General features: G+C 36.2%; 5 protein-coding genes across 6 annotated transcripts; 2 read left to right on the plus strand and 3 right to left on the minus strand.

Annotated features, from left to right (window-relative positions):
* Positions 1-350: 350 nt before the first annotated feature.
* On the minus strand, positions 351-2,054 carry LOC145895039 (interleukin-1 receptor-associated kinase 1-binding protein 1 homolog). Its single transcript, XM_082983785.1, has 5 exons — positions 1,919-2,054; positions 1,677-1,829; positions 1,315-1,406; positions 1,095-1,208; positions 351-960 (listed from the first exon to the last, which is right to left on the minus strand). The coding sequence occupies exons 1-5, from the start codon at positions 2,030-2,032 to the stop codon at positions 636-638; spliced, it is 798 nt and encodes a 265-aa protein (XP_082839911.1). The 5' UTR covers positions 2,033-2,054; the 3' UTR covers positions 351-635.
* Positions 2,055-2,729: 675 nt separating this feature from the next.
* LOC145896091 (ganglioside-induced differentiation-associated-protein 2-like) lies at positions 2,730-8,546 on the plus strand. Its single transcript, XM_082984929.1, has 11 exons — positions 2,730-3,004; positions 3,421-3,569; positions 3,904-4,026; positions 4,234-4,356; positions 4,499-4,575; positions 4,864-5,032; positions 5,436-5,601; positions 6,131-6,284; positions 6,459-6,653; positions 6,916-7,059; positions 7,722-8,546. The coding sequence occupies exons 1-11, from the start codon at positions 2,808-2,810 to the stop codon at positions 7,821-7,823; spliced, it is 1,599 nt and encodes a 532-aa protein (XP_082841055.1). The 5' UTR covers positions 2,730-2,807; the 3' UTR covers positions 7,824-8,546.
* A 140-nt stretch (positions 8,547-8,686) lies between these two features.
* Positions 8,687-11,872, minus strand: LOC145896092 (peptide methionine sulfoxide reductase MsrA-like). Of its 2 annotated transcripts, none has more exons than XM_082984931.1 (6): positions 11,733-11,872; positions 11,266-11,359; positions 10,790-10,859; positions 10,171-10,294; positions 9,622-9,759; positions 8,687-9,211 (listed from the first exon to the last, which is right to left on the minus strand). In XM_082984931.1, the coding sequence occupies exons 1-6, from the start codon at positions 11,865-11,867 to the stop codon at positions 9,023-9,025; spliced, it is 750 nt and encodes a 249-aa protein (XP_082841057.1). In that variant the 5' UTR covers positions 11,868-11,872; the 3' UTR covers positions 8,687-9,022. The 2 variants fall into 2 exon arrangements, with proteins under 2 accessions (XP_082841057.1, XP_082841056.1); XM_082984930.1 differs by having other exon boundaries at positions 8,687-9,220.
* Positions 11,873-12,804: 932 nt separating this feature from the next.
* Positions 12,805-16,692, minus strand: LOC145894857 (galactosylceramide sulfotransferase-like). Its single transcript, XM_082983521.1, has 8 exons — positions 16,320-16,692; positions 16,021-16,191; positions 15,634-15,788; positions 15,331-15,407; positions 14,983-15,106; positions 14,659-14,806; positions 14,132-14,251; positions 12,805-13,743 (listed from the first exon to the last, which is right to left on the minus strand). The coding sequence occupies exons 1-8, from the start codon at positions 16,440-16,442 to the stop codon at positions 13,483-13,485; spliced, it is 1,179 nt and encodes a 392-aa protein (XP_082839647.1). The 5' UTR covers positions 16,443-16,692; the 3' UTR covers positions 12,805-13,482.
* A 1,164-nt stretch (positions 16,693-17,856) lies between these two features.
* On the plus strand, positions 17,857-23,537 carry LOC145894769 (uncharacterized). Its single transcript, XM_082983416.1, has 14 exons — positions 17,857-17,925; positions 18,019-18,139; positions 18,259-18,337; positions 18,523-18,731; positions 18,932-19,105; positions 19,328-19,394; positions 19,699-19,821; positions 20,133-20,287; positions 20,810-20,997; positions 21,365-21,419; positions 21,784-21,856; positions 22,214-22,342; positions 22,542-22,628; positions 22,966-23,537. Exons 3-14 carry the CDS (start codon positions 18,281-18,283, stop codon positions 23,077-23,079), a joined length of 1,431 nt encoding a protein of 476 aa, XP_082839542.1. The 5' UTR covers positions 17,857-17,925; positions 18,019-18,139; positions 18,259-18,280; the 3' UTR covers positions 23,080-23,537.
* The last annotated feature ends 233 nt before the right edge of the window (positions 23,538-23,770 follow it).

Consider the following 23,770-nt stretch of genomic DNA (forward strand, 5'->3'; position numbering starts at 1 on the left):
AACTGCGGCTAGAGTCCAGTTCTTCTGGACCAAACTTTCGAATTCTGCGGCCGTATATATAAGCAAAGGTTGAACGCAAACTCGCCTCGGCACCATTTTGTGCAAATCTTTGCCAAATTAGTGAAATGCCAGACCGGCGGCTCGGCGATACGACAAAATGTCAACCGCTGCAAAAACGGCTGACATTATGCGTTAACGACTGTATCTGCCGCCTGATTAATAGCTTTTAATTAATTAGTCGTTGTCAGTTATATAAAGATCTCGTTAGGGTACTGGATTGCGAACTTCTTCAAAAGAAACATAGGCCCAGTCCTGAACAGAAACATAAAAGTAACGTTCTTATTTACTTCAAAAATATTATTTAGATACAGTGGTTTGAACAATACGACATATACAGCTGTGACGACAATGTAACAAGGTACAAAATATTGATTGGTACAAAATGTTCCGAATTCCTTCACCGTGTAAGATTGCACATTTTCATACAACAGATTTGCGAGACGAAAACCCAGAACATCCTCGAAGATTTCGCATTTACAGGGAGAATTTATGTTGTTTCTGTCAAGGCCGGTTTACGTTGCAGTAATACTGAGCAGAAACGCATCATTCTCAAATCATTCAGGTTACTTGCAACGTTACATGTTTCGTGCTTTCACTTTCTCCATCTTGCCACGGATTTCAAATACGGCGGTGACGTCAACACGGACCGTCACGCTTTGTTCAGTCACGCGTCGCTGCACGTCGATGGGACCTGACGTCATCACCTCGTCGACTGTAGGCATTGGGGGCTCCACACATTCGGGAACAGTTTCGTCGCTAGAGGTCGCTCCCCCACCCCTCCATTCACGAACCATATTCTCGGTAACAGTAATAGGGCGGCCAAGCGACTGGCCAAGCAAACGGCATACCTCTAGCGCCTTCTGACGGGCGTTGGCAAGAGCTGTCAGACATGCTTGCTTTCTATAACACAACGCTATAATGGTCAATCGTCACACATACAAAATGTGGATATTTTAACATATCGCACACCTTTGCAAGATGCAGTTGCATTTTTATTAGACCTTGCTTTCTAGAGAAACTACCTACAGTTTTACCTGGTTGCTTCTAATCGTTGTTTGTCATGATTCAAAACAGGAGGAAGAACAGTCACACAGTTGTCAAGCTTCTCAATAAAAAGGTTGCTTAAGGTCAAACACTTCTGGAGGTCACTACAGTTCAACAAAGATAACAAAATTATTAAGTTTATATGTCGTATTATATGTCTCATTAAAAAAACTACTAGACAATATCCCTGGGTGCGTCATAAAAATTCACCTTGCAAATGTTGCATCAACTTGGGCTTCCATGTGATAAACACAACCTCCCAGAGGTCGACTGAGATTCTTGGTCACTTCCAAGTCACTTTTCTGCAAGTAAATATTATTAAATTAACAACAATGTTAAGCAACAAAATGACATTTGTATATACTTTTTTCCGCATATTTGCAACAAGCATTGTTTTTGTATTGAGCTGCACATTATTGGCTTTATTGCTTTTTTCTAGAATGCTACATTAATTTTATAAAAATAATGATTTTAAATATATGTCATGACAGATTGCAAGGTTCATGAGGATTTATTGGTGATTATTATTTGCATGAATTTCTGTCATTTGCTTGAGGCAAAAAATCACTTACATTAAGTCCACTATTGAGGAGTGTCTGGACCACATAGTCAAGCCTTCGTTCAACACTTGCTTTGGCATCCACAGCTTGCTCTTTTTTGTTTTTTATCACAACTGTCAAAATACTTTTATCTGGTGGAACTGTAAATTCTGCTGACCCGGACACCTACGGGACAACATAAACAAAACACACTGTAAGTTTTGAAAGACAAAACAAAGATGTCACAGTTGCTGTAACGACGTGACAAAACGTACCTCTACTTTTCTTTTAAATTTTTCGGGAATATTGTCATCGTTAGCGGTTATTATACGCGGGGTGAGGTTGGCAAATACATGACTTGGTTCAAATCCACGTTTTGTAGAACACATTTTTATATTTTTCTTCACTTCACCATCAGTAATAATTTAAAGATAACTGTTTGGGAATTCGTCTTCAAAACAAATAAATATACCGAACCAACACAGGTACAAAAAATACATTTAATTATAGTATACTATGATTTAACTATACTTTTGCCTAATTTTACATAATACTTATTTTTTTTTTATACCCTTTTAACGTGATGCACAAATAGTAACTTTTTGTCAAATCAAATGTTCAGATCTTTCATGTTACTGTTTAAATTTTACATACAGTTCAAAGGTTATTGATCCGAAAAATCCCGATGGCACAGCTGGGGACCATTGTTACATAAATATCACACTCTATATACTAGTAAACAAGCAATAATGTGGTTTCTTTGCAAAACGTGTGTGCTAAACATCATTGCATTAGTGCGTACATATTTTAACCTTGTTTAATCATTCGTTAGCGTGATCGTGATTGTCAGCAATTTTGTCATTGCGAAGTGCTGATTGATGTCGCAGGACGCGTTCACTGTGCACTGAAGACTAAGTTATAACAGTCAATATAACAGTTTTAAAGAAACGACTGCATCTTAAAAAAAAATTAAACAGTGTCTTAAAATTTTTTTATTTTAAATGAAATCCTATTGTTCAGACAGATGTGTTTTGTTTGATGTATTCTATTTGCAAAATACTAATAAGAATATTGTTTTGCAGTTGTTTTGTTACACAATTTGTTTGTTAATATTAATGTTCGGCCGCACACTTGGACTCACTAAAGTGGCATTGTTCTTAAATAATGGCACATAATGAATCAAGTAATGCATTAAGAATGGATCTGAAATCTTACATTAATATCAAAGAATTGCCATCCTGGGATGAGAGTGAGACTGAAATTGGGGACACCCATATTCCAACAGAAATTGTGGAAAACTCATTGAGTCATGGATTTGGTTTTTCAGTTTCGACCGACTTAAACAAAAAACTGTATCTATGGTATGGAAAATAAGTTCATCATTATTAATTTAAACTATGCAATAGTAAAATACAACCCCCCCTCCCTAAATGTTGCACTTATGCTACGGTTTACCAATAATCTGTGCAAAAACAATTACCTAATGCATTAACATATTAAAAATGTTCTTATAATCCATTGTTCATGCAATAAACATTCATTAAAAATCCACTCTGCAATTTACAAACTTTACAATCTGGTACACCCCTACCTTTGGTAATATGTACCTATACTTAGTTAAGGTTCCCAATTATGGTATTGTTTTATATGTAATACCAGCAAGTAAATGTAGTATTTGCTTTTAAATTCTTTCATAATCACCCATACACCTAAATTAAATGTATTGACCCTAAATTAAGGATAAACCCAATTGTGGATTATCTGTCTTGCTTTTCAGGAAAGGAAATGTTGCCCACTTGCAGGTGGATTGTCTTGTTTTACCCATAAATGAAGTATTACAAAAGGCCACTGTTTTTGCCATGGATATTTGCCAGGCAGCAGGGCCCGGTTTTGAAAGAAATCTTGACAACATAATGGAGTCTGGAGGTATACAGATTATTTTGCCTTTAGTTCTGTAATTTTTTGTTTGATACTAGCTCTGTGGCAACAAATTTACAATATAAATAACCGTGTCAAAATGCTGTTTATCGCAAAGAAAACGTGTTTTCCATTTCACTTTAGAGCTAATGCTTTTAGCGAAATATGTTTTGTTTGTAATGAACTGCGTTTTGGCACAAGGTTATTTATATCGTAATTTCGCAAATATGAAGTTTCCACCTGTGTCATGCACAACAAGTGGCGTTGGAAAAAGGTCGATTTCAGAAAGAAAATATTGAATGTTGTTATGTGGCAACAGGATAAAAGTTGTTTGTTGTTGTAGACATGCGGACTGGCAAAGTGTGTGTAGGAGAATCTTACGATCTTCCATGCAAAAAAGTTCTCCATGTCATGGAACCACGAGTTACAGACAAATTTCTAAGTGGCGTGGAAACAGCTGTACACAGTAAGCAAATATAAACAGTGTAGCCATTGCTGGATATCATTTTACCTCACAAACACTGATTAACCCTTGACTGGTGATTTTGTGGATTCCGGGCCTTGTTTACCTTCATAAGGTAGAATTTTGCCTTCATATATTAAAGATTTATTCATAACTGTAGTTCCTTCAGATTTAATTATGTTTTACAAAACTATTGTGTTCTTTCATCAGAGTGTTACCGCACAGCTCTTCAAGTAGCAAGTGAATGTTCAGAGAGGCAAACAGTGGCATTTTCGCCATTGTACAAAACGCCAGATGAGGAAATACAAATACAAATGGCTCATGCCACGATACGTAAGCCATGACACAAAAATAGGAATTTCCCTTTGGTATTAGTCATACAAACCAAGTTGACCTTAAAAATATGTTTACATAAATAAGAGCATGTATTACTCTCACATTATATGAATTTCAGCAAAATTTGTTACACTTGCAGGGACTCTGCGATGTTGCATGCATACACTTGACACAAAATTGGAAGCTGTTGTGCTAATAGTTGAAGAACAGCAGTGGGTAAGGCATATTTTTATCCAATGCAATGATTGAACCAAAATGAGTGTTTGTCTTTTTTAAAAGTTTAAATATTGAAACACTTTTTACCCAAAAAAACTGTTTGCCTGAATAAAATTATTTAATTCAGAAATAGTTTGTTCCAATTAAGTTGTTCAATTAGTCTTAAAACTAAATTACGCAACGCCGTCGTCATGTTAAGATTAAAATAGTGCCAAAAGCATAACGTTGTTCAAGTTACCACTTTGTTTTCTAAATACCATCATTAAACATGGGATAAAATTTTTGAAGGAATTGTATTCAAAACTGCTGCCGTTGTATTTTCCTCGGACGCAAAAGGAAGCAATAGAAAGTACCAACAGACTTCCGGATTGCCTGTTGGGCAAGTGGGGTGAAGTGGTCCACCCAGATCGACAAATCAGAATCACCGACCTCTCATCTGCAAAAGATGAAGAAACAGGTGTGGGTGTCGCTTTCAATACAAACCATTAAAGTCAAGCAAGACTTGCTCAAAAATCTCAGATGGTTATGTTTCAATCAATTCTTGATGCAAACTGTAACTCAAAGTGTTTGTGGCTTAAGATTAGCATGTTTTGTTTGTGACAAGACTGGCTTACAAAATATATTTTATTCCACTAGTCTATACAATTTAGGTAAAGGTGGTAAAATAATATGAATTCTTCTCAGAATGTGAATAGAATGTGGTGCATGATAAAAGTGTGTATAATATTGCTTGCATGCAATAATTGAAATCAAGAACATTGTTTTCACTCAATGGTCACTTGGGAAAAGTTTACTATGCATATTTTTGGCCAAAGCATTTCCAATAACAAAACAAACCACTCTTTTGACATTGTTTTCAGATGACAGTGCTTGTGACAACACATCTGAGACTTCAAGTGATTCAATCATCCCAGAAAATATGAATGAGCTTTCTTTCACAAAAATGTCTGGAGATCACGATGAAAAACGGAAGTTTCAACTTCGCATGCTCACAGGGGATCAACTGCTGAGAGCACAGGAAAGGATGTATGTGAGAATTATTATTTCAAAGTTGTGTTTCATAAACAGTGAAAAACTGCTGCAGTTTAAATACACACAGAATCCATAATAATGATTGAAGAACTACAATAATGACCGAACTGTTTTGTGTGTTCTGTTTTAAATTTAACTGTTGCTCTGAACTAATTGTTCAGCTAGCCAGGAATAGATTCTTTTACTTTATAAGGTGGTAAGATCCATTAAATAAACAAGGTACAGAACAACAGAGATAAAAGTGGAGCACACTATGGCCAATCTAAACTACTTGGTGACCAATTGTTCCAGGCACGGGTGTCACCCAAATGTTATGGAAGCAAACAAGCCATACTATTCAGCTGCAGACAGTAGTGTACATTGTTTCAACCTATTAGGTCTTGTCAGTACAGCTGGTGACTTTGGCACTAAACTAGCTTTTAAAGTAACATACACACTGTTTTCCACTTGGTATTACTTGTCAGTCAATGTCCATCCGTTGGGCAACCAACTAAGTATTTATTTTAATCCATATTTTTCACAGATATCGGCGATTGCTGAGATTGGCAAGAACCACTGACCTGTCTCCAATTGCTGCCACAAACGCTCTGTATATTTCCGGTGAAGACCACACAGGTTCTCCAGTAGTTGTACTTATTGCAAAGTACATGGACATTCCAAACCTTGATTTAGATCAGGTACATAAGTTGAAATATTGTCATTTTTGAGTTGACTAACACATTGTAATACCTGTGAGTTTATTCTAAGCATGTTTATGTTATCCTTGATTTGATTGTGACAAAATCAAATCAAGGATAATATAAGTGTGAAAGTTTTGGAACTTTTTGAAAATGAAACATTAAACATTTCAGGCCCTCTTATACTTTATACACATATTGGATTCCCTTGTAAACGACAACTACTCCCTTGTCTACTTCCATTCACAATCCCAAAAACACAATCGAGTTCCGCGTAAGTTTGTGCAGAAAGCTTACAACATACTCGACCAGCGCTACAAAAGCAACCTCAACTACCTCTATATTGTTCATCCAACATTCTGGAGCAAAGTGAGGGTTATTAGCAAATACGACAATTTATGTTTAATTTTTGCTATGTTTCGAACATAAGTTTATTCTACAAACAATTAGTGTTTTCATCAATTATATTGCCAACTATTTTGCAAAACTGTCACAAGATGGTTGTTGAATGTAAGATTAACCTGTATTACAAGATGATTGCAAGTAACAACATTACTATAACACAACTTGTTGCAATAGTTTTATTAGATTTATTTCATGTTATATGTGGATTTATACACATGGTATTCAGGTATTTACGTGGATGTTTACCACTTTTTCAACCAATGACATCAAAGGAAAAATAATTTACATCAAGAACATACCCCAGATCTACCAGTTCATATCTGCTGATCAAATTGATATTCCACCTTTCATTTGGGATCATGACATGCAGGTACGAGTTTAACACAAAAAAATGCACTGGCTTGGTTCAAGTAAAGTCGGCCATTTAAAGCCATAAAATATGCACAGATTGTGGTGATACAAATAACATATATCCTACATGATTATGTAACATTTTTTTTTATATGCTACTTCCCATTAAAAGATTTTAAAGTCAGTTTTTACCTTAGTGGGTCCCGCAGTATCATAGGGTTCCATAACAAAATCCATCTGGATTTAAGCAAAAACTGCTGAACATGAACCAGTGTTTAGTGCAGTGGTTCTCAATCTTTCTGTCCTGGCAGCCTTTTGATGGTGTCAGGGTGGTCGCGTACAACTTTAGATTTTTCGAAAATATTTTCTGCTAAGATTTAAGTCAAGGGTTTCACGTCACAATGCGTTTTGTTAGTGATAAAACAAATATGTGACTTGCTTTTGAAATTTTGCATGTTGTAACACTTTACTGTAAAATATGTTAACAGGTTTTTTTAAAAATAGAAGTTTATTAATTATATATGAAGGTTGCCATGAAACCCCTTAAAACCTCTACAGACCCCAGGACCCTTGGTTGAGTGCCACTGGTTTGTTGTTGTTTTTTTCAACTTAATTGACCTTACAGGGCTTATCAGACAAAGTTTAGAAAACTCTTCCCTAATCAAAATTAATAACTTTCAGACAAATCCAACTATTTACCCTGGCTTGCGTCGGAAATCTGCTTCAAATACACCACAGCGACAATCCACAAGCAGACCAGTGAACCCTTATGCTGCCTCATGATTAGAGACAAAATGAAAACTACCTTTAATTGCACATGTATGATTTTGCAATGGATCTGCAGTCCTTGATGGCAAGCTTGGTGAAGGAGGCGAACAATGTGAATCGTATCCATTATTGCGTTATCAACAAATATCTAGCATTGCTAAGGATATTTATTATTATTGCACTGTAAAAGACCCAATCAGGGTTTCCAAAAATATTCCACTTGTACTATCTATCACTTCTCTGTGTAACTAAATTGTTGTTTTGAGTGCTATCGAATATTAGCAAATTTATGTATTTGTTATCTTTCAACCAATCAAATATTCAGTGTTTTATAAATATTTGAGTTTTTGTGTCATTACATTTTGTCAAGGTCACCTCTAACTAAAATACATGAGGCACGCAAGATAAACAATTTCTCCTATTAATGTGTTGATAATCTTATTGAGATTTTTCATGACAGGCTAATACAGCAAACCATTTGATTAATACATTTTATTGAACATCTACAATAAAACCGTGCAATAATGTGACCAAGATCTTAACATAATTGTTACAAGTATTATTGTCGTTTCAGTTTTCAGTGGTGCAAGTGTTTTGCTTGCCAACTTTCTGCACAAATCATACTGTGAAGTGTTTTCTATTTTCCCAAATAAATTGCCGACATGTTAAAACAGTGGAACCAGTTGGTAAAAGTTGACAGTTGTTTGCAACATAAAATTTTACAAACATTTACTGCCAGTTGTTTGCTAATGTAACATCTTCCCTAGACATATGTTGAATAGTTCCAACAACAATCAACTAATTTTGTTTTAAGTTGATTAAAATTGATATTGACTGTTGCCTATTTTCTCCATTCTAAAGTGAAAATCTCGCAATACTCATGGACCTGGTAAGTTTATTGAAAAAAGAAACAGGGAGCCTCGCACATTGTGTATGAAGAGTATGGACCAGACAAGTTTTGCAATAAAACAATTGCAAATCAAACCAATTTTTAAATTGTGTAGTGCCCGATGTCTGCACAACCTTTGAGTAAACCACACTCCCATATGCGCCAGCCTTGCAACAAAAGAGCACAAAGAAAAAAATACAATAATAAACACTATTAGCCTGAAACAAAATTGTCTACAGGAAAAAATGAAAAAAAGAATACTTCCATAAAGTGTTTTGAGAGAAGATATATACATACATAAAGAAAAGGCATAATAACATCAACTTCACAGTTCCGACTTCCCTGGGGTTTTTTTCCTGGCACCAATCGGACAAGAAACTCCTGTTCCACCAAGACCACAGTAACCTCCTGGGTTTTTGGCTAAATACTGTTGGTGGTATTCTTCTGCATAGTAGAATTCACTTGCAGGCAATATTTCAGTGGTAATTTTCCCTCTGCCCTCGGCACTAAGCACCTGCATAATCTAATATGTTAATGTTGTGGTTTTGAAAGCACAAACATAATTTTTTTTAAATAGAGTAAAAATCAAATGTTGGATACAACACGTATATTCCCATGTGCTTAAATAATTCAAATACTGCATTATTTAGGGCAGTTGTTGTTGCCACAATTTAACAACAATTTTGTGTGGAAATAGAAAAGCACAAAAGGGGGGCATTTTTGTATTAAATGTGTCTGCATGATCAACAGATGAAAAATTACAGACTTTAGCTGCCAATTTAATGCTTACCACTAAACCCCAACTCTATATTAGGAGGTAGCTTCATGGCAAACAATAAAATAGGCGAGCTACAAATGACACAGCACTTCTCACAACTTATAAATGTCTTTGCCACCTTATCGTCAAACTTTATTAAAATTTACCTTTTGGTATTCTTCTTTTGAATTAAGTGCCTGCTTCTTTTGTTCCTCATCAAAGTAATAAATTCCAGATCTGTATTGAGTGCCATGGTCATTGCCTTGCCTCATTCCCTGCAGAGGGTTGTGGTTCTCCCAGAATACCTGCAAACATATGTTTAAATCACAGAATGCATCTAACTAAGATCTGAAAGTTACATTACCATTCAGAAAAATCCGCATGCTGAACCTCATGGTACAAATATTCAACAACAAGCAAACTAATGTGATTAAAGAATAAAGAAACTGGATCTATTTAAAAACCAAAGGCCCCTGGCAGGCTGTCGATCGCACACAGTATCGATATGATTATATGTTAAATTTCACAAAGCGATCTGTAGACAGCAAAAGCAAACTAATATCATGATATTGAAAGGTTTTACCATAATACTTATTTACAACTTTCAATGAAATCAGTTTGTTTTCTCTGTTGTTATGTAATTGCAAACAACAATAAACATGATCAAATGTGCTATATCACCGCTGTACAAGAAATACAGGTTTAAAATTAACTACCTTTAAAATGTTCTCATATGAAATTTGTTCAGGGTAGAATACGACTTGAACAACCTCATTGTGGTTGGTTTTCCCCCCACAAACTTCACGGTAGGTCGGGTTTCGGGTACTTCCACCACTGTACCTGAAGAGAAAAATAAGAGCATGTGACACACTTTACATTAAAGTTAGGGCAAACACATTGGATTTTGGGACCATGTCATTGCATAGCGGGAACTCTACCAATCTTTACATACATGTAACAGAACTTGTAGGTTTTGTTTGATACATGCTTTATTTATATTTTTTAATCAAATTGTAGCAAATCAGTCTCTATGCTTTTTGCAAATTATATATATATATATATATATCTTTTTATAGTGGAAAAACTCCTTTGGTAAAGTATCAAAATCATATGGGCAACAAAGATTGGTATCTGATTTTTTTCAACAAGTGATATAAAAAAAACTGTAGGTCATTTGTTCACTTGTTCAAATGGACTTAAGGTTTATCTTATATAACTTGTAGTGGTAGAGATTTTGTATTGGCCAAGTGGACAAAGATTTATTTCCCAAATGAAAACTAAACTTAGACCAAGATTAAACCAATAACTGTGTAGTTAAACATGAATACAACATACCCAACTTGTGTGGAATAAACGCCCTCTAACATCCAAAACTTTTTTTCAGCACCCCAGAAGCATCCCATTCCTATATTAAAAAAGCACAATCAATATTAGGTTCCAAAAAAATTTAAATCAAAAACTCTGTTACAGCCGTCCATCATAGCAATATATGTCATTGTTTTAAAATGATTTTTACATATTTCCCTGTCCTAGTTTCCAGGAAGGTGTGATGCTGCAGGATTAAATGTTTACAGTATGTTGTGTACACAATTTACACACATATATATAGAGCAGACAAAAAGTAAACCACAATCATCTTTGCAAGGAAATAAGACACAACACGGTGGTATTTAATATTATGGTTAAAAAAACTACGCAAAAATGTTGAATCTTGCATTGTATCAGCCAAGGCTTATGTTAAAATTGGGCTAATGAAGCACTGCACTAAATTCATAAATTATAGTATATATACATATCAGTGTCAGTCTCACCAAACATAGCATGCTTTGTTCCCTCTGGAAATGGTGGAATAAGGCTTGTTTTGTGCACAAAGTGTGTAGAGTTCTGCTTCGTCCATTTAGGGGCCTGTAGTCCATGCACAGGACAAAGTAATGATTTTTGTATTAGTAAAAATGAAATCTTGTGATAAGTCTATCACACACAACTTTTTTGGAATTGAATTAAGTAAAGCAACCACTTATTATGTATACTGCTAATCAAATTTCGTTATTTATAATTCAGTATGAAAATACCACAAAACAAATTATTATCATGAAATAATTTGCACAACAAATAAGTTTCAGGCTGAAATAAGTTGGTCATTACTAAAATCCTCATGTTGACCACAAAAATATGTCTTATTGAGTTTACAGCCTAACGAAAACGTAGTATCGAATATAAACAACAACAATCACATTTGCAACCTATCACAAAATCCATAAAAACTCAGAAAATTCACCTCCATTCTTCCCGGCAATGCTTCACTTTTTGATACGAACTCCTTTGAATAATTTCCACCCATTACAGCAACATTACGTAGAAGAAGTGACAGCGTTGAGAGACGAATCATCGCGTTACAGAAACCCAGACCCATTACACCCTACACTACGGGAAACCACCTGATACGTAATAAGACCGCAATGACCACGCAATTTTTCGTCACATGACCGTGTTTGTTTGGTAACGACTACTACATTTTCGCAATAAATGCTTATTTTTATTCGCCTGGCGCGATGTTTAACAAGTTTATCAGCCGATGACATGCGGTTTTTGAGCTTGCGCGTCATACAATCGCCGCGTTCTGCAGCGTCACTCCAGTAGGCTTGGGCTTTACTTAAACTTATTTAATATATTGATTGTCAATATTGCTATGCCGAATTTGTCTACTAGACCACACCTTCAACATTTGTTAATTGGTTTAAGCATGAATTGTCCAGTAGCAAAAATCTCAGGAGCATCTATAACCTTAGTATCCTCTTGACGTCAGAACGGGAACCATAGCGCCATAGCATGATCACTAGCTGCGGGAAGCATATGTTTCAATGAAGGAAACGTTTGCGTCGGTCATAATTCTGCGTTGCCTCCGTTCATGCAGTGATATCCAGCCACAGGTACCTAATTAGACTAAAGCCATCTGACAAGCAAAAGAGTATCTTCATTTACGGCGAAAATCAACCAAAATTATAGCATCTGAAATTGGTTACCTACTGTGTGAGCAATACTGCACATCAATTAACTATATGGCTGTGTAACTGGCTAAATTGTAAGTTTTTTTAGTATGAATGTTACGCTCCCAATCATCTCTTTCTTTAAAAATTATATATTTTTACCACCGACACGTGATCGTCTTCAAAATCGCAGACTTTAAACTGTCTGAAGACAAAACATGTAAAACCTCCCTTCGCCAGCTTAACAACAAACATGTCTTGGGCAACAGCACGCAACTGTCTACAACCTTCATTGGCTACGTGTCAAAACATACACGTGTGCGAAGAGACTTTTATATTGTTTGCAGATCTTCTGCATGCGTTCTCACGGCAAGAGACATAAGCGCAACCACACTTATACGGTGAGGTTGTTTGAGGACAAAGTTTTCGTACATTTTCAAGCTGCATCATAGAAATGTGTGAAAAACATAAAGCAACAATTTAATGATGCAATGGTGCTGGGATGACATATAAATAGAGTGCATAAGCTGCAGACAGATGGCCACTGTTTCAACCTAAAAGGTCTCATCAGTGCAGCTGGTGTAACTTTCAGACGACTTTGCTGACCAAACGGCCAAGCAAAGACTTCCACCTTGTGGTGACTATACAATCACCGTCATCCGTTGGGCACCAAACTAGGTGCAACCTTACGGAGAAAACAAGGTGGAAACACTATGGCCAAGCAAAGATTAACCAATAGTGCCGTCAGACCCCGTGTCACAATATTGGCTCCACTTTGCTTATATAAATACATATAACTTACGATGCAAAAAAACATTGACTGTTCTGAAAAATATCAAAAAAATTGGGGTGAGGAATAAGAAAATAACAAACAAAAATAACACTACGACAGGTAGTACAACAAATCAAAAATAATAAACAAATAAGCAGTGGGTGAATGTGTTTGTTCTGCAGGTATTACGATGAGGTAACAAGTTTCGGAAAAACGCGAAAAAGGTGGCACTTTATAAAGTTATAGGTAGAAACCAGTGTTAGTTGACGTCATGGAAGATAGCATGAACCTGAATTTTGCGACATGTACAACGCCATTGCACTTTTCCATTTCTCTGTCAAAATTTCGCCGTTATCGCTTTTAAAATTTTCAGTTGAAACAGCGACCCCACGCGGCTTCCGTGACGAAACCCGAGACGAGAAACTTCTGGCTTTTCTCAATGATTTCAAGTCTTCTTGCATTTTTTGACGTCCGTACGCGTCCACTTTTTTCCAGAACGTTGCGTTAAAGTAACGATAAAGTGCGAAGTCCTTGGTTAGAAACATTACATTTTATTTGTTAATTCTTCCACAGGGCTTTATATGCAGTGTGGAGATATACGGCTTGTATGATAAATCCGGACTATTATTGACACGTAGAGGCAGATCCGTTGACAACACTTATCAGCACAAGTTGATTCCCGTGACTTTATATAAAATTCTCCTACACTCGTAGTAGTTTTGGTGAACGGTTTGAATATTTGTCACGAACAAAGCTCCCCCACAAAACGTTTTTTTCTTTAATTTACCGGGTGTTTTTTTGTAGTAGCCAGCAGGCATGTATTATCATTGAACAATGAAGCTAAGAACCAGGATTCTGCTGTTCTAGTAAACGCGGGTTTCCATGCGAACAAATGCTTTTCAATAACTTCATACTTACAATATTATAAAACGACCGGAACTTCTTCTCATAATTCGAAGGTTCCAGTTCTGCTTTCTCGTAAGGTTTTCTGTTGACGTCTTGTGTAGCGAAATCGCTCCACTTCATACCAAGGAGATCCTGTAGAAATAAATTATTATAATTCTTCTCAACTTAAATACGGTTAAAAATGTGCACATGTTGGTTCTGCAAGGTCAAGACGAAACAAATTTCTATTTTGTCAAAACACTTTATTTCCTAATGTGTATAATGGTGGGTGCCGTTTGGTTGCGCACCAATAAGATTATTCTACACCTGATAAAGGAAGGAAATCTCCAGAAAGCTTATGTTGATAAAGTATTTTTTATAAAACCAGACATAAAACCAGATATTAAAAACAGAACAGTCAATTTAAAACTACTCCTCCTAGCTGAAGAACGTCGTATCTGAAGATTCGTCAGATAAACGGGTGCGTTAAGAACGCGGCAAATTAATAAAAGCTGAAAAAGTGATCATCAACCGGTGTTGATTTAACAAAATTAACTTACTTTCAGTAAAACCATGGATTCTTCCATATATTCGGTTATCATAACAAGGTCCATGTGTCTGCCGAGTTCTTCTGTCTTTCTCTGTATTTCCTTCTTATTTCGTAACATCGGGTCGAAACCGAGGTCGTGAGCCACAAAATTCTTGAATCTAAATGGGAAATATACATGCACAGAAATGCATGACGTTATTATTATTTAGCATAAATGTTGCTGTTAATTTTTGACAATAAATGCTAGTTGAATTCACGCATGCAATTGTTTTCGCAAGTTTTTTTTAATTTTTTTTTTGATTCGAGAAGGTTAAAAACCGCTGATATCGAATACCTGAAATACCACGGCACCGTATTGTTCAGCTTCCTCGTGCACTCCATCATGAAATCCTTGACGTCACTATCTCTCCCATGCAGTACATGCGCGATCGGCATCCCGAAACAGCTTGGCCATTTACCTATTTTAAACTTGGGAATGTAATAAAGGAAGGCAGATTTTAAAAAAATTATATTTTTTGGTGTTACTGTTTTAACACCTACTCTGTTTCTTGTGGTAGGAAATATTTCTACTTTACAGTATTGTGACAATTGTACTCAACTTTTCCAAAATGCAAATGTTGCTTATTATTAAGGAGATATGATTCGTAACACTTGCGCGACCGGAACAACTCAGCCATATTACCTTTTTTAATCGTGGGTCTGTAATAATGGTAGGCAGATTGAAAGGCATCCCAGGGTTGCCGGATGATGGTAAAATACCTAACGAAAGTGAAAATACTTGAGTCGCTTTGTGTGCTACATAAAGCTGTGAACTTGTTCCTGTTGCTGGCAGTGATTATCGATTGCGTCGCGTTTTAAAAACTAAAGTCAGAGCGACCGTACGCTCAAGACTAAAATTAATTAATGCTTGTGTTTAAATAATTTGCTGTGTTATTGTAGTTGACGTCACAACAGAAGCACAAATCGTTGCATTGTTCTCACTTACTTTGCATTTTTATTCACGCATTTCTTCATTTCGTCTGCGTTGAATCGGGTGTGGCCGTGCACAACGTCAACTCTTTTTGTCCGGGGTATCAAGAATTCGCACTTGAACCTTCCAGGGTATCCCCCAATGAATGGATAAGGCGCCATTGCAGCTATCTACAAGTATCAAAGTTGTAACATCAGTGAGCCTCATTATTTTATCGTCTTTTAAAAAACGGCGTCTAATCGATAGAATCCCGCTTGGTCTGGTATTTTCTTTCCCTACACAAAAATATTAGCAATTTTGGGACCTCTACAACTGATGCCTGAACCGCCACATAGAGCGTCCTGCAATGTTATGAAATGTAAAGATTATTCGATATGTTCCTTGAAACAAACATACTCTTACATTCGTGACGTTGTTGCGTTTCAGGAAGTTGGTCAGCACCCCCTTGAGAGTTGTACTGCCGGTTTTGTGTGTTTTAGCGAACACAAACGCCACTGAGTCATCCCCAGGGCCGTGTTTCAAAAGTTTAGTTGTTCCCACAACTGTGGAATATGCCCCGGTCTCACGAATTGCCTAAAAAAGAACAAAATGCAAAATCTATTGAAAGAAACAAGTTACTTTAAACGTGTATAAGAGAGGTATCGTAATTCAATCTCAGGCATAAGCTGCCTTATGGTGTAAAAGGCGTTCTAGATACTTACACTTCCACCCACTCGTTTCGTTTTGTCAAGTCTGTTATTCCAAACTTCATTTTTAAAGGCTGACCAGCAGACAAAACCTGCCAACGCAACCACAGTAAAGCATACCAGGCGTTTAAACTGCATGGCAATCGAAATTCAACCCAGATCCTTCATATGTTTCCTGTTTCAGTCTGTGCCTGCTGTGTATGTAATGAAAATAGGTTTTTGCTTTGCTATCAGTGTCTAACAGTCTAACTGGCGCTTGAAGGCCTTAAAAGTACTGATAATATATAATACAATAACACAGTATATTAGTTTTTACGTACGCTTACTCAGCAGCATTCGATTGTGCTTCAAATGCTCACAGTTTGAAATCCACCAGCGATAGACAAACGCTAATACAACAATAGATAGTTTCATGCCAAGCTGTAGTCACGTGATTCCGCTTGCCGTTACGCCTCGCTCCACACGACCAGATCTTATGATAAACATTACAAATAAAAAAAATTTCCATTTTATTTTGGCATTTGCAAAGTCGTTTATTGCTGGTTAAATTTCTGCAGATATTGTTCTAACCTTTTTTTTTACTTTTTAACGTATTTTACTTATTATTTACGTCAATCTATTGTTCAACTTAATTTTGTTCGATAGGTAATGTTTCAGAAATAATATAGGGCATTATAATAATCATAATATGTTGTAAAGGTTATATAAAAAGCGTCTCGAATATACGCTTGCACTATTTTCTTACTTGTTTAAAAAAAAAAATTCAGAAACGATTCATTCAAGGGGATTGACCTGCCGTGAAACACAACTATTTGCGCATAAAATCATTCGAAACCATTTAAACAAATTCATGGTCTTTGGTCATATAATTTTCATTCCATTTTTTGTCAAATAACTTGTCAAACATTCAAGTCTGAAACAAATTCCCGTTGTGAATTTCGTGTGTTACAAAAATCATACTATCACCTACCTACGTCCAGGCCCACCAAGCTTTTTCTCTTTCAAATCGGTTAATTTGTAACTCCAAAAGAAACGACTGTATTTTAATGATTACAAAACCCTCAGATCAGCTAAATTAGGCGTAACTACACTTTGTACACATAAAAGAAATGTTCAACTGCAACGTATGCCGCAATTGGTAATTTTACAGGTTAGGCGTAGAGTTTCTTAAAGTGAACCTCAATTTAGAGTTTATGATCCTTGACCCTCAAAGGACTGAGCTTGACCCTCAAAGGACTGAGCCTTATTGGGCTGAAACTTGGCAATTTCCTTTCTTCTGGTTTTCAAATAATTCAATCTTCCAATCAATGGTCAGAGAGGAAATGACCGCGCCGGTCAGGCGTATTAAACAACGTTGTTCAACATTTATTGATGGCAAAGCCAACTTGCGTTGACACAGTCAGACTTGGGCCAACGCCAGCAAAAACGATATACTGAAAATTACACACAACACAACGACCAATGCATTTTTACCCGTAAGCAATGGAACGGATCAAGACTCAAATAAAAGGTTTTACATTAGGCGGTAGTCTAGACTTTTTCTGCGTGACTACCGCCAACTTGTGAAAACTAGACGTAGAAATAATGTGGAGATGGATCACACACGGGAATGAACCGAACGGTAAAAAAGCAAAACGTGACAACTCATAAACGAGCTTTTCAGTGGTGTCGGTTTTGTGGCTTAATCTATTTCCTTCCTTCCTTTTGTTATTAGATCCCGTGATGTTCTCTCGTTCCATCTTGGAAGTCTTCCATATGCCTATAATTTGGAAGTTAATATGACGCTGTAGACGCCTCATTAACAAGAAAAATGTTACCAGCGTGTACTGATGTTGGTGAGAAAATTATTGTAGTGTAATTTGTGCGTTTTCTAAAGGAATAAATTGTCTCGAGCAATGACTAATGGGCAGTATGAAATAATTGAAATAAAATATTGGTTATATCATGTTTGCAGGTTCAAAAAAAATCTGTAAACAATGGGTAAATTCTGTGCAAACTTGGTTGTTTTTGCATTTGCATTTCTAACATCACTGGTAAGTGCTCTGCTATTTTTGACTATATGTGTATGTAATTGCTTGCAATTAATAAAGCTTATTTTAGTTCCTACAAAACTTATTTTAATCAACTTAACACAGTTTTCCTAGTTTTAAAACAAATAATTTGTTTCTTGGTTGAAAATGTCACAGTTGCTTGCAACGCTAACCCATGCTTTGTCCAGGTGTCTGCAGAACTTAGTAAAACTGAAGAGGATCGTTTGGAGTCTTTGCCTGGACACCTTAAACCATTTGGTTCAACTGGACCTTTCTTCGAAATCCACAGCATAGATGGTTTTCCAACTACATCCCAGTTCTTTAATGGTTTTGTTGCAGCATCTCTGCCACTTGTAATGAAAGGAGCAGCTACTATTTCACCGGCTTACACAAAGTGGTATGTTAATGTTGATAATTATTTTCTTTATTTTTAAGTCATTTAAGCCATTTAAATTTTTTTATCTTTTACCATCCAAGCGTTTATTAAATATATGTTATATTTTGTTGATATGGTAACTGGCATGTTTGCATTTTAATTTTGAATATTCCAGCATTTTCGCTAAAATATCCCACACTAATAAGTTTTAAATAATATAGGACAAACGAGTACCTGCTAGAAAAATCTGCAAATGATAAGAAGGTGGTTTTTGTTGAGGGTAGAAAAAAAGAAATTAGAACCGGGAGTACGTTCAATATGACATTCAATGAGTTTGTTGAAACATATCAGGAAAGGGACATGTATTGGGTGAACGAGGTTCCCCCATACCTGAGGTAAATTACTGCAAAATGTATTTTGTAAAAAAACGCTTTTATTAACCAAATTCTATTTTGCACAATAAACTACTATGTACATGGACCATAATATAAGAGTAAAATGGCACTGGCACCGATAAAACCATGGGTAATATTTTTTACACATGCTTAAACATGGAAAAAGGGTGACAAGAATATGCCTGATTAATTCTGTCCTTAAAATAAAGTTGTTTCATTTAGAGAGGATATCATCTTTCCTCCACCCTTGCAATGTGAAGAAATTATGCAGAACAATCTTGTGACAAATGTAAGCAAAGATGTGTGAATTGTTAATTTCAGACAATATACAAGCAAAAACAGTTAGCTTGTCGTAATTTTTATAGCATAATGGATTTAAATAAAGTTTTTGGTTGGATTAAAGTTTCTATTTTTTATCATCATTAATACACCTGTAAAACGTGTACATACTTAAATCACAAAATCCTTTTAGTTTCTGGCGTTGGTTTATCTTTTACACTAGGTTTTCATTAAAGATATTTGAACATAGTTCATTTAACTAACTTTTGCATGTTGCTACCGTTTTCCAATAACACAGTCCATGAACTCTACAGGTTATGTGGTTCAGCTCTGGAGGAACCAAATCAGTTGTTCACAGTGATGGTGTTGAAAACATCAATTGTCTTTATCGTGGAAATAAAACCCTTATATTTGTCAGTCCATTTGACACAGATGAGGTATCGTACATCTTACTTATTGTAGGCTTATAATTGCAGTAAAATTAAAAGCACAGAAAACGGTTGGTTAAAAAGAGATATGTATACATTCAAGTGCGTACAATTTCAAAATAGGTTTGTATGCATTTAACCTAGAAGAGTTTTCTTATCATAAGCTTTCTGTTTGATTTATTCTGTTTTTCTAGCACAATTAAGCACATACTATTATTCACCAACGCTTGCTTTCGCTTGCTTGTCAACTAGAATTCATCCTAATTACAAACATTTTGATTAACTCACACTTATTTCAATCTGCCTGGCACGTTGTTAAGGATTGGATTGAGAACGTCATAGATCGGTCAGAGGGAGGTTACTCGGGTTTGGATGTGGATGCTGTCGACTTCATACAATATCCATCGTTAGCGAAAATGAGATATGGTATCGTTAAAATGCAACCAGGAGATTGTCTGTACATTCCTTTCAACTGGTAGGTGGTTATACCGTATTTGTTAACACCTTCATGTGATAATATTCGATGTAATAATTTGTCATGCTTCAAGGATTGAGTGGGTAACACATTTAAATTGCTTTCTTAATATGTGCATGATATCCTCGTGTAGCAGACGGTATTCGCACAGCAAGGATCCAGCCAACATCCTGTATACAACCACCATATACCCTTGTCTATCCTGTATTAGTTATTGCGCATGCGGACAAGCACGTAGCCACTGTTCGGCGAATGGCGCGAAAACCCGCATTTAATGCAAAAATTGTTTACAGTTGTCATTTATTGTCACCAAACAATCTTTGCGCGTTACAAATAATTGCCGCTTGACCTTAAGGAAAAATAGTTATATTCGTTTCCAAGTCAATTTGAACTTTTAAATGCTTCATCATAAACCCAAAACATTGCCTTCACGCCACTAATGGTGCGTTAAATGTTCAGCCAACAATCCACGCTTTTCCCAAACTATTACTTTCTGACAATTTCCTCTTCACCCTCTTTCAGGGTCCACCAGGTTAACTCGTTCGGAGACAACTTGGCGGTTAATATTTGGTTCAACCACAAACCCCTTGACTACGTTGACCTCACGCCTGAAAAATGTGGCGACCATAGTGACATCACAATGGACCAGGTGACGTTCACAAGTTCCGAGACTTATGGAAATGATCAACTGATGGAAGAATTAGAAGGAGGTACGAAGTGTTTCCGTCCAGAAGTTTCAGATTAGAGTCGTCTGGCTTCTTATAAATTATTTATTTATTGCTGTAATACACCACCAGCTCAAACTTTCGACTTCCTATCGGAATAAATGATGTCGCTGATAGAGTGACAACGCTCAGTAGGGTTAGATTCTGTGTAAATTATTAAGGAACCCGTCTTAATAAACTATTTTTCTCGAATAATTATCGAATATTTGCCAGCATATAAATTATAATTAAAACGGTCAACCGTCCTTGTCAGTTGTTTTTCGTATTTTCTTATCTCCACCAGACCTTCAGCGTGCTTCAATTTAATAATTTGTACTTATATGCGGCAACCATTAAAAGTTTTTTTCGTTAGATTTAGACGCGAACGAAGAAGCCCCACCACCACCAGCGGAGCCAAAGAGCCCAATGTACAATTTATTTCTTTTTTTTTCTTCAAACAAATTTATTTTTTGAGAACAACAAACGTGGACACCGCTCGACCTGTTATAAGTCTCACCAGTGTAGCTTTGGTGACAACACGAAGGTCACCGTTTTACCACCTTATTGTTTGTCCCCTGGTGGTTGCGCTTAGTTTCATAACCAACGGTTGACGGCGACTGGATAGTGTCCTGTCTTCTTTTGTCGTATATATACGAACTATAGTTTAACTGGCAATATCTTTGGAAGTCACCAAAGCTGCACTAAAGAGACCTATTGGGTCGAAATCGTGGCCATGTCTGCAGTTTACTATAAACAATATTATTGCTCACATATAGTTTTTATTTGTTGCAGTGCACAATTTGTCGCCGACATTAGGGCTGGGATGGTGTTTGACCGTAAAGAGTTCAAAAATTTCCTTGCACAAGTAAGTTTTTGGAAGAAATGTTACAGTCGCAATCGTACTTTTGCCATTGCTGTTGAAGTCTGCCAATAAATAGCAGACAACTTTATTTCGGGTCAACACCTGCTTACTAAATTGAAGCATCAATATTTAGTTTAACAATGGTTTCTTGTAAATGCGCTCATCAAGTTAGCAAATAGATTAAAATTGCTTAGAACAGCCGACACAAAACGGTCTGGCTAAAATGGAATTCTCGGGCACAAAATACGACACGCGTATTTGAAACGACCTAAATTAACACTTGGACTGTAGCTGCGGGATGTCTTGGTTTGTCCGTTTGAGAACTTTACAATACTTTGATTTCTTGTATTTCGCGTGAAGGATCCTGAGCCCGCATGGAACAGCGAATGTCAGCAGGCTGTGGACGACGCTTTCAAGATATTGGACATGAATATGGATAATAACATCGACAAGACGGATTTTATAATCTTGGCAAAGTCGAAAGAAACGGTAAATTGCTGCAAGGTTCTAAAATGCTCATTCAGAATCAAGCATATCTGTTTGCGGCTTAGTAAACCAGCAGCAATTTTTATACAAAATTTTAAACTTTGGTTATAAGCAATAGTTTGACCATTTATGCCCTAATAGCATGTTGCACATATTTCTAGGTAAGAAATCTATTAAAATTATTTTTTTTAAACCCAAACAGACCGTCAAAGCCACTCTTCTGCTAATTAAAAAGAAAATGGATGTATTGCCGACACGTATTTTTAGAGCTCAACTGCAAAACGACAAGGTATGAACCGTTGTGAGCTAAATCAGCAATTGACAATAAAAACCGTTCTAATTTGTACTCTTCCCTGTAGAAGTTTACCTGCTTAAGTTTTGCCGCATGTTTGTCGCACTTATAGTAAACCTTTTCAACTGTTTAAATGTACAAATTAAAAACAAATGTTTCATAAATTCAGGTCCCCCCATCACGTAGATACACCGCATAACGTATTGGCAACTTTTTATTATGCTCGAGACCATTAACATATGAATGATTTGAGTTAAAATATTTTTATCCCACATGCACTACTCCAGAAATATTTTAAATTTTACAAAAATGCAACAATTTGTTTCCAATATAGGAGGTGATGAGATTGGTGATACGAAAAGGTGATGTGCTGTTACCGTACGCAAAAATCGTCTACGGAAAATACTATGAGCAGTTAATAACCCCATATTCTCGTAGCGAATTATAATGTGTTTCCAATGCTTACGTTGGTTGCTCTATCGTACACAAGGGTTACGTACTGCGAAAAAATGTGTGTCATTTGTTGTTTTCAATTTTTCTCCCAAAAAAATTTATAAGTTTATTTACCTCTTACCTAAATTTTGCCTTAAAGGAGCAGAATCAATCGCTCAAATTATAACATTTTTGTTTGTGGCGTATAGTGATGTCATAATGTTTTGTTTGTGGCGTATAGTGATGTCATAATGTTTTGTTTGTGGCGTATAGTGATGTCATACGTTCGCAAAAACGCCTGCTTTATCCGCCAGCATGCTCTTAGTTCGTAATTCATTGTAGTATGACCAGGCAACTTCAGTTTCTACCAAGTGCTATCTGTCTTCACTGTATTTTGTATATATTGTGTGTGTTTTACTGAGATTGGGGACTTTGCGTCCATAAAAGTTGATCTAGTACATCATTTTCATTCTGTCCGCGTCTTTTTTTTTTCACCAAACTGGGCAAGATTTCCAACTTCGCCTCTCGTTTCCTCCATGTTTTAATCTGGTTACAGGATTTTTTGGTGTCAAAAAGGAAAGTTAAAGTTCTCGCAAGATTACCTACTCCCTTGGCGACTAATCGTTACCCCTAGTAGTTGCGCCCAACCATGATAAACGCAGCAGTATGTAACTAAAAATTGTTTGATTTTTGAAAGTTTTTGCGTC

The sequence above is a fragment of the Ascidia mentula genome, chromosome 3, assembly GCF_947561715.1.
Source record: "Ascidia mentula chromosome 3, kaAscMent1.1, whole genome shotgun sequence".
In the NCBI taxonomy this organism is placed as follows: Eukaryota; Metazoa; Chordata; class Ascidiacea; order Phlebobranchia; family Ascidiidae; genus Ascidia; species Ascidia mentula.